Source organism: Alligator sinensis, unplaced genomic scaffold (assembly GCF_000455745.1).
Source record: "Alligator sinensis unplaced genomic scaffold, ASM45574v1 scaffold234_1, whole genome shotgun sequence".
In the NCBI taxonomy this organism is placed as follows: Eukaryota; Metazoa; Chordata; order Crocodylia; family Alligatoridae; genus Alligator; species Alligator sinensis.
In genome coordinates this window covers 692,051-703,001 of record NW_005842334.1, presented here as the reverse complement: position 1 = coordinate 703,001, position 10,951 = coordinate 692,051, and the positions used below count along the sequence as shown (strand labels likewise).

The following is a 10,951-nucleotide window of genomic DNA, read 5'->3' as shown; positions in this document are numbered from 1 at the left end:
CGCCGTGTCTAGGCTGGGCTCAGCCCGGCGGGATCCAGCCGCCGGCCCGTGCAGCCCAGGGACGGGGGAGGCGCTGAGGCCGGGTCGAGCAGAGCCAAGCAGTCTCCCCTGCAGCCCCGCGGTGGAGCCCAGGAGCCGTCGCCCGCTGGGCCGGGGCAGGCCCGTCTCCCCCGCGTCCCCGGGTGAGGGTCCCGCTGGGCAGGTCCGCAGGACTCCGCCGGCTACTCCTTGGCGGGCCGGGCCCACGGGCGCGACCCTGGCACGGGTCCGCCCTCTCCCTGGTGCTTGCCCATTGCCCACCTCCAGTGGCCAGGGCCACAGCTGCTTCCAGCCTCCTGCTGAGGTGGGGGCTGCACTTCTCCCTGCACCTTCTTTGTTAAGAAGCCCCCAAGCCCCCTGGGCCTCCTGGCCAGCCTCCATCCCAGCTCTGGCCAAGCTGGGCATCTGCAAGGCCAGGGAGGAGGCTCTGGCCAGGAGGAACCTGAGCAAGGATTGAGCTGCCTTTCTCTAGCTTCCCTGCTCATGGGTCCAAGCAGTCTCACTGGTCTGGTCGCATCCACAGGCTCCCTGCGCTTGGGGAGCTGTGGGCTCTGGCCAGTGTGCTCTGCTGTGTCCCTTGTTACTAACCTTTGACCTCACTCCCCTTCCTGTTTTCTCTTTATTTGTTCCCCCAGAATCAGTTGACACATCCCCAGCGGCCTGGGAGGCTCACAGTATTCTGTGATGGGCCAAACCCCAGGATGAGGGCCCTACCAAACTCACGGCCGAAGTGGGGTGCACTGCGGCTCCTTTAATTTTGCAGGTTCCCCTGTATGTTTCTCTGCCACTGATTACTGGAGGGGCCCTATTTGCTGCCCTCTCCTGATTCTCAGGGAACCGAAAACCATGGTTTTAAATGTGGTGACTTTTTTTGCCTCCCTGCTGTTGAGCAGCAAGCAAGCAGCAGGCCCCTTGACCAGTCAGCGGTAGGAGGCAAAAATGGCACTATATTTAAAACCACACTTTTGGCCTCCCTAACAATCAGGAGCAAGCCGCAAGTAGAGCCCCTCCACCAGTCATCAGCGGGGAGGGGGAGATGCATGGGAAGAGCTGCAGTGCACCACACTTCTGCCATTTGGTCGGGCCCTACTCATGATCTTTCAGCACATCAAACAGGCCTGTGTCATGCAGAAGCAGCAAGTGGATGCTGGAAAGGAGAATGAGCCCAGGATTTTTCCACTATTCCTCTCTCACTTGCAGCCTCCAGCATTTATGGTCTTCTAGGAAGTTCTCATTCAGAAGCTATATCCCTAACTCCTGTGCTCAATAGCTACAGATGCTATTGACACTAGTCAATAGCTAGTGGTGCCCCTTTCGTCCAAAAACTTGTCCAGTCCCTTTATTTGATTCTACCTAAACTGTCAGCTTCTACAACATCTGGTGGCGATGGGTTCCACACTTCAGTAACGCACTATGTGAAAAAGAACTTCCTTTTTTAATTCTTTTTCTAAAGCTTACCAAGCCCTGTTTGTCTTCACCTGTGCTGCGCTTATCACTTCCCACCTGCAGCACTAGGATCTTCGAGGAGAGTGTCACTGGTTTCTCGGTGTTGCATGGGAACAGAGAACCCTCTTAGGAGTTGGTTGTTGTAAGGCAACTTCCTTCCTTTAACAGCTCCACTGGCTGAAGTTCCTTTTGGCCAGCTCTTGCATGTGGCTTTGACCCAACATAGTCTCAGTTTTGAGCATTGATAGAAGCGGTCAGATCCATGATGGAGCTCTTCTTGAATGTGGCCCAGCTGGTCTTGATACATGGTGCTCATTCACAGAGATGCTGAAGTGCAAGCATAGTGGACATGTGGGGCATAGAGGAAGCATGCCAGACAGCTTTGGAAGATGTGCAAATGCAGTGACTGTCCTCCTATTTCCTGTAGCATGGGTGGCTGTCATACCATTTTGTAGATGTGGACCAGTTGCTCCAGAACTTCCTCATGAAGAAACTGACCTGAGGAAGGATCTTTTCCCTAACCCCCTGGGACTTGATAACGCATGATTGGGAGAGCCTGTCATAGTATGAAGAATATTATAAGCAACACATACAGTAGGAGCAAGGCACTTCATATGGTCATGGGTCGTGAAGTCCCCAGGCAGTATACAAAGCTGCAGCAAACAGCTGTGAGAGTGTTGTGGTGCTCTGGTCTTTTGCTTCAGGGTGTTGCTTCTCCAATCAGCTGTATGGGACCCCGATGAGCTCCAACTTAGTGCAGTGCCCTTTGAAGTAAAAAAAAAAAAAGCAGTAACCTGCTGGGCAGCTTCTTAATTCTGAAGCAAGCTGGTGGTAGACCACCCAAATATAAATGATTTAGATTTTACTTCTACAGGAAAGCCTCCTGAAAATGTTTCGTTTTATTTGCACTTTAGTTTTCCATATTGTGCTTATTGTACTCCTCCAAATTGTACGTGTACACTTCAAATCTGATACATAGTAATATGATACGTTCTGTTTTCTTTTGCTAACTGCAGAAAAACAAGGGATTACTCATTTAAAATTACTTCTGTGATGGATGTGAGCACAAATAGCATCCCTGATTTTCCTTGCCTCTTTGTTAAGGAGTCCACTCATTTCTAATTTTATAGAGGCTGCAAGAGACTACAATTATATGTACAGTATTTGAAATATTGTCATGCAAACAGTTGTGGAGGCAGTACTTTCTGGCCTTTGATGTTCCATATGCACATTTTACTTTCATGCTGCCAGTGTAGGCTGCCCTTTGCAACCTGGCCCCAGCCACTGGCTTTAGGTCTCCATTCCCTGGCCTAGCAAGTTACCTGCACTTAACCACACTGGAGCAAGTGCAAGTACAGCTCCATACTACCGATTTCTCTCGAAGCCAAATTGGTCGTCTTTGCAGTCTGGATCCAGCCAGTAGACCGTAGGTTGCCAACCCCTGTCTTGGAGTGTAATTGAATGTACTGCACAGTCTTGTGATGTCTGGACAAGGCTAATAAGCCCTGACAGGAGGGAGTGGAAAGATCTGCCAAAATCACAGTGAGTGCCCATACGTTACTGATAAACATAAGATTAATTATGGAACCAAGGTCTCTTTGCAAGAGAATGCTGTTTTTGCTACAGCAGAGCCATGCAAACTCTTTTTATGCTTGCTTTGAGGTGTCTTTGAACAGATCTCTCCTTTCTCTACAGTGGCCCAACTTCAATGTGGAGGATGGATATTGATCCACAGCTGGGGCCAGCCTCTAGCATGGTGGTTAAAGCATTCTCTGGGGAAGTGGGAACTGTAAGCTTAAAGCTTCCCAGCCTAGAAGCCAGGAATGTTGCTTAGTAAATGCTCTGATCCCTAGGGCACTATATAAAGAAGTGGTATCAAACTGCCTAGATCTGGATTGCAGGACCTCCTCTTGGGCCAGCGCAGTGGTTGTCAACCTCTTTTCATTTGCGGATCCCTAAAAAATGTCAAATGGAGGTGTAGACACTTCTGAATTGTAAGTGTAGTTATTGGCATACTTTTGATTGATCATAGTCATCTTTTGCAGACCCCTTAGATGTAGTCTGCAGCCCTGCAGGTGTCTGCAGACCATGGGCTGAAAACCATCGGTCTAGGGTCAGGCTGCAGGGTGAGTCTGGAACTGGGCAGCAGTGATCATGTCTACTGCAGGTCCAGGGACCCTGAATTCTGCAACGGGGCACACTGTACACAACTTCTGGTAGCTACCGAACTACAGGTGGGCCAGATGGAATGGCTCAGCAGGCTGGATGCTTGATACCCCTGATATACCTGAGTATTATGTCTTTCTGTGTGTGCTATGATTTGTCTTGAGTTCAATGCTTCCAATTTTTGTGAGGTATGTTCAGAACATACTTATAAGTAGGGACTTTGATAGAACAGGGGATACCTAATTTGTGAATCCCAAACACGCTGAGGCAGGCATCTAAATGCTCAGCTCTGAAGCCAAGCACAGTAGCTGGCCTTTTTTGGCATGTAAGTAGCATTATTGGTGGGAAACCTGGGTACCTGCAGACTCTTAGTCATCTAAATAGCTAGGCAGAGTTGCTGACTCTCTTTAGATGCCTAGAGGAGTGTTTGAAAATTACTCATTTGGAATTGGCATGTAAATGCTTTTTTGTTCATGTCCTTTAGGAAGTTGGATGAGATGTTGCCTTTCGAACTAACCTGACTAACTGACTATAAGTCCTGCTATATAACAAAGTTAACCATTGTATACCAATAATAGGGAACTATCTGGAAGGATATTGTTAATAGGGCACTGAAGTAAATGCTGTCTTATAGCTAAAGACAACCGTAGCAGGGTGTGGGGCCCAGGGCAAATCAGCCTGTGCAGGGCCTGGATGCAGTGTGGGGGGAAGGGAGGTGGCAGCAGTGAGCAGCCAGGCACGAAGCCAACCCAGCTCCACAGGACCCGGGGCAGTCGGCCCAATTCACCCCTCTCCAGGCACAGCCCTGCTTATAGCCATTGGAGTTATGCCCCCCCACCCCCCTCCAAAGAAAGAAGCCATATGAAAGGGATGACATGAAATAAATGTTTGGTCATTGAAATAATCAGTAATTTGTCTCAGCAATGTAATCCCCCAATAAGACCTTTGCCAAAAACAATGGCCACCAAATCCATCCATGACTGAGACAGTTTCCATCTAGTGTAGACAGCACTGACTGTGAATTGACTTCTGATAACTTTTAACACATGTAAGTATTGTCCCTCCCATCCCAAAGAGGACATACAATTTGTAGGCCAAATCACAACTTTTTTTATTTTTGTTTTGTTAAACTATAATCTATGAACAGACCATGCCAGTGCATTAGGAAAGAAACAACTTTGATCTTTTGTAATATTTTCTGAGATGCATGCAACCATGTAATCATAATTGGACTCAATCTAGCAGTGGATATCTTGGGGGGCAACCATGGTGCTAGAGCACTTGCCTGGATAGAGGAAAAGAGCAGCCATTCCCTCTCATGGATTGCACTCCAGGGAGCCCCAGATATTCATTAATGGTGAATTCTTTGGGCATCTTATGAGAAAATCCCTCGCCAGTTCTACCAAAACTTCTTTCAAAATACTAAAACCTATGATGAGCAGCACTACTGGGCAGAGGCTCTAGTTTCTCCTTCTCTATGGAGCTCTACCTTTTGAGCTTAATACTAAAAATGATTTTTTAAGATTTTTTTCCAGGGCATTCAGTAGAACTACTGAGGGATATTGCTACAGCTAGCAATTCGATAATTGTAATCATATCCTGAGAGTCCTTGGGTCCTTTCGTACAGCTGTTGGACTCAGACTCTGTGCTGAGCCTTAGTCCTGCGAATGCCCAGTTCACCAAGCTGGCCCAAAATCCCATGCATCATATGCATATTACTGCAGCAGACACCATCCAAATATCCCCCAAGTTGAGTATGCTTGTCTGGGCAGCTGGCTGCCTGTTGAGAGCATGTACATGGGTGGATAGAGTCATTGTTAACTGACAGTCTGAAGCTGGTGGGTATTGTGCTTACCTGGAGCAGTCCCTGAGGAAATTGAATGGTTAAATACGATTTAATGTCTGGAAGCTGGATGGTACCTTAATGTAAAGGGGGGCGGGCATTCAAATGGACCAGAAGATGTAGCCTGGCGCGCTCCAGGTATGAGTTTGCCAGGGTCTCCCTTAGCCTGCATGAAGTGCAGGTGTGAGTGGGATCTGTTAATCACACCACCCTTGTGCCTGTCCTGAAAGCTTCATGCAGGAGCTGTTAGCCTGTATCCCCAGTAGGTCACAGGACTAAGGTGGAGTACGGACTGGCCCAGCAGGGCTTCTTGTCCTGAGAAAATGTGTTGGTATACTACTTGGTTTAAATGTACTGCCTGGGACCAGGAATAAGTCTGTGCAGTTTTCTGATGTGTACATACAGCTGCACTTAACGTTAACATTGCTCCTTAAGTATATAGTGCTGTCAGCACTGTGGTATTAGCAACCCTGAAACTAGCTATCTTCCCCTTGTTTTCAAAGCTTCTAATAGTTAGTTTGGGGGCTGCTCTATTAGAAGCCCTGAAAGTAAGGGCTAGTAAGTTTAAAGCTGTTATATTAACAAGAGCTTGAAAATTAAGGGGAGATAGTAGCCATGAAATTGTATAGCTCCCCTAATTTTCAAGGCTACTAATAGCAGCCCTTTGACAGCTGCTTCCTCTTCACTCTTTCTGCTGCTGTTAAAGGGAGTATTAGTTCAGGAAATGTGACTAATGGTTGATTATTGATCGCTATTGCCTCTCTCATTTCTTGTGCAGAACACAAAGTAATAATAGTGGGACTTGACAATGCTGGAAAGACTACCATTCTTTACCAGTTGTAAGTATATGAACTATTAAATTTTTGTTATATGAACTATTAAACTTTGTTTATGTTGAATATATTGTGTTTTACAAGTCATTTGTAATTTTGCTTGAAAGAGCTTAAAAATGCTGGGGAACCTAGAACATGGGCTCAGTCATCATGTAATACTTACATTTATGTTAAACAGTAGACACAGATACTGAGAAGACTCGAGTTGCATGTTAATTAAGCACTCCTAAGAATTACAAGTGTGAATGAATAATTCTGCTATTGAGACCTTTGGTAACTGATGAGAGGTAAAATTGCCTTGGTGGCCAGCAGCAAAAGCATCACAAAAACTGTTTTGCCATGTGCATGGGAATTTTAGTCTGTTTATGAAATCTATGCATAGATCATGATTATTTTCAAAGGAAAGGCTTTGATATCCCTCCTCAACCAAAGGTCAGGCACTGGTGAATCTAACAATTCCTTCGCAGTAATATTGGACTTCCATTGTGCTGCCATGGTCTTACAGTAATGCCTCTGATCTTGCTGTAGTTGATATCAAAACAAAAGAAAACAATTTGCTGTCTTTTACACCTAGGGATGCACAAAAGAAATCAACAAATACTTACAAGACTATTACCATGAGAGTAATGGTCCCTATGTAAATTTGAAGATGGTGAAGAATATCTTCCTTCAGTGTACACGTCCCAGGCAAAAAATATCTCTATTCTAGTCTTGTTTTAAAGATGATGCTGAAGAAGTATTTTCAGTAAAGGATACAAAAAGTTTTTCAGAATCTAGTCTGAAATTGGTTAAGTGTTATATGTTACAGAACCTGAACATTGTGTTTTTAGATAGTTTTATCTGGTCCAAAAGTGTCATTTTATTATTGGATCGTTACAACTCTTGTTTTGAAATTAGTATGTTAATGGGTCTATTAATTTGAGTGAAGCTTCACTCTGAAGATACAAAAGCCAGTGGCAGTTTGTATTTTAGACATTTATATTTGTGCTTAATTGTTTACATCTACAATACCTGGTTCCACAGAGAGTACCTCACTGATTTTATCACATAAAATACATGTACGTGATGTCTTTTATTAGACCAGCTATATAGTTGGGAAAGCTGTTGAACAAGCCTTTTGGCGTCTGGTGCCCTTTCTTCAGGTGACGTGATGCCCAAAACTTTGCCCAACAGTTCTCTGAGCTATACACTTGGTCCAATAAAAAGACCTTTCCTCTCAACTTTTTTTTGGACCATCATGGCTACAATGCAGCTACCATCCAAACCTGCTATGAACCTTAGTAAATGTTTTCGAAGTTAAAAGCTATGATATACAAGGTCTGTTCAAAAAGTATCGAGACTGAATGTGTATTTTGGTACAAAGTATTGGGTTGGCGGGGCATGGCTTTGCTGGACATTTCTGAGCATGTTGGGACTCCTCTGGACAGGTCTGCAGCTCATGGCATTTCCCCAGTTTTCTGTGGCCAGCAGTTGAAGTAAGATTGTTTGTCTCATGTCCCCTTCTGTTATATCAGTGTGTCCAGAACAACGTATGTGCATTAAATTTTGTATGAAAATCAGGGAAAACGGCAAGTGAAATATTTGAGTTACTTATAGTGTCATCACCAAATGCTATTTTGAGCCATGCAAGAGTTTTTGAATGGTATCGTCAGCGTAAAGAAGGACAATAATCGGGCGAAAATGATGAGCGTGCCGAACACCCTTAAACATCACTAATGATGAAATGTGGCAGCAGTTCGCAGTTTGGTTTGAAATGATAGGCGATTGACTGTCCGAGAGACAGCAGAAGAACTTGGAATTTCTGTTGGCTCATGTCACTCAATTACGTTTCATTCCCAAACCGGTGATTTGGGAATGAAACAACCAGAAAAGTGGGTGTCTGACTCTTGGATGCTTCACCATGACAACATGCCTGCCCACTCAGCATAGCTTGTGAAGCAATTTTTAACCAAATTTTAGCCAAACATTGTATCCCACGAGTGCTGCATATTCACCTGATATGGTTCCATGCGACTTCTTTGTCTTCCCTCAACTAAAAACCTTGAAAGGAAGAAGATTTTGTGGTGTGGAAAATATAAAACAAAATGCAGCTGAGCAGCTTTTAGCGATTCCACAAATTACTTATCAGAGGTGCTTCCAACAATGGCAGAAACGTTGGGAGAAGTGTGTGGCTGAAGGAGCATACTTCGAAGGAGATTAAGCCGAAACCCCTGTAAATAAAATTTTTGGGTTCCAACAGCAATAGTCTCGATACTTTTTGAACAACCCTCATATATAGAGAGAGAGAGAGAGAGAGAGAGAGAGAGCGAGATTATAGTTCTTAACTTTAGATAGGTAGATAGACATATCATAGCTTTTAACTTTAGGCTGTCTCTCTCTCTGTGCATGTGTGTGTAAAATCTCTTAGCTTTTAACTTTTGACAGATTATAGTTTTATAGTTTACAGGTTTATAGTAGGTTTGGATGGTAGCTGTGTTATAGTTGTGATGGTCCAAATAGTTGAAAGGAAAGGCCTTTTTATAAAACACACTCGCGCACAAGTACACACGTTTGCGAGATTTATTTTTTCTACAGAAATTAAGGTGAATTAACCTTTTCCAGAAGCTATTTTGTCATTGTTTTTAAAAGTACTAAAATGGTTTGTCTTTATTATGACAAGACTTTCAATTTAAAGAACTGATGCATCAGAAAGTGTTCAAGTTTTTGTTGAAAGCTCCTCTAAAATGTTACATTGTTTTCCTTAGCTTAATGAATGAAGTGGTCCATACCTCTCCAACAATAGGAAGCAATGTTGAAGAAATAGTAGTAAAAAACACCCATTTTCTAATGTGGGACATTGGAGGGCAAGAGTCATTACGCTCATCATGGAATACTTATTACTCAAATACAGAGGTATGTTATACTGCTTACAAACTACAATTAAGTTGTTGGTTTTTTTTTTAATTAAGTCCTGGTAGCTTGGGTTGAAATTACACTTGTTGGAGAGAGTGTGGTCTTATGCCAAAAATTAGCTGGTGTTTATGGAGAAAATGTACAGATCATTGTCCATTTTAAGAAAGTGCAGCTATGCCACAGTGCACAGAGAGTTAGAGAAGCTGAACATGTGGCAAGGTATTGTAAGTAGTTGCAAAAGCCTCTGTCCCCAGGGGAGCCGCCACAATGCATTGTTTTAAGTTGAGCTAGAACCCTTTTCCAAGTATATATTGAATATAGCTTATGGTAAAGATGACAATATATAATAGAAGGCTTCCAGTTGTAATAGGAAGGAGTTAATGGGTAGCAAGAAACAGTTTGTAAGGGCTTCTTTTTTTTGTAAAAGACCTGTGTAGAGACAGTTCAGACTGATGTCTACAAATATTAATTCATTTATCAAACAGGCCTACATGTTACACTCATTTTGTGATAGTTTTAAGCCAGTCTCAAGCCTTCATTTATGGGTTGTTGTTTTTTTTTTAGAGTTGTTAGTGCTGTGATTTGTCATCTGTTCTTCTGGATAAATTTAAAAAGAATGTTCTGAGTTGATTCAGTTTTTGCAGGTTAGTCTAACTTGCAAAAATTGAACTGATTTGCAAGAGCAAAGACATTCACATTGCATACTGGAAATGCAGAGACATGCTAGCAGTGGTTCAGGCTAGAAGCCAGGAGGCACTAGAGCAGCCCTCCCTTCCCTTTGCAGCAACTGCAAGGCTGGAGGGAAGCTGACCTGGAGGGGCATGGCCAGGCCCTGACAGGCCACCAAGTATGATTGTAGAGCAGTTTAAACCCCCACCCTGGCTTGTAAGGACCCCAGCCAGGCTGTGCCTGGAGGAGTAGGGGGGAAGCAGCCCTTGCCAGGCTTGTCCCCAAGACCAGACATTGGCCGGGGCAATACCTCATGAAGTGGGGCAGTGGATAGTGATTCAACTCCATGTTTCTGGGCATGGGACCCCAGTCAGGGTCTACTCAGTTTTCCTTCCTGCTCTTGCTCTGGAGGCCTGGCCAGAGCCGGCCGGCATGGCCCTGCTATCCACCCAGGGCTGGAGCTGCAGCTGGGGCTGAGCCCAGCTGACCTGCGGGTGTTACTGGAGGTGGAGGCAGAGAGGCAGCCTGGGCTGAGGCCGCAGGGGCTGCATGGCCAGATTGCTCCCAGCTCCGTGTCCAAGCTGGGCTGGGCTGCCATGGAGCCCCAGTGGGCTGGGTAGGACCCCGCAGGCCTGCCCATGGGATCAGGGTCCTTCCCAGCCTGCTGCAGCTGCATGACAGGCCAGCTCAGCAGCACAAACTGGGGCAACCTAGGGATTGGGCTCCCTGGGCCAGCTCAGAGGTGCTGGAGGGCCCCAAGCCCAGCAACCACCACCGCACCCCCTGCCCTGTGCAGCACCCTGGGCTGCAGCTGCACAACCAGCAGCTGGGGGGCGCTGTTCTGCCCCACTCACCTCTAGCGGCCACTGCGACCACTGCACCACACTGCTCTGGGAGGGGGAGAGGGAGAGGGGAGTGGGAAGCTTCAGTCCCGCAGCTTCTGCCTAGTGTGTGGCACTCTGGCTCCAGCTCCCGGATACCTTGGAAGGCGGAAGGCATCTGGGGGTTGCAGCCAGAGCTCCATGTGTGGGGGCTGAAGCTTTCCCCCCCTCCACCTCCCAGA

At 45.6% G+C, this 10,951-nt stretch overlaps 1 protein-coding gene across 1 annotated transcript in view; it reads left to right on the top strand.

Annotated features, from left to right (window-relative positions):
* Positions 1-43: 43 nt before the first annotated feature.
* Positions 44-10,951, top strand: part of ARL5B (ADP ribosylation factor like GTPase 5B) — a 16,042-nt gene continuing 5,134 nt past the window's right edge. The window contains exons 1-3 of the mRNA XM_006028665.3: positions 44-182; positions 6,273-6,333; positions 9,072-9,219. Of these exons, the coding sequence (XP_006028727.1) occupies positions 9,076-9,219 (144 nt within the window). The 5' untranslated portion in view covers positions 44-182; positions 6,273-6,333; positions 9,072-9,075. The remainder of the gene's footprint in view (positions 183-6,272; positions 6,334-9,071; positions 9,220-10,951) is intronic.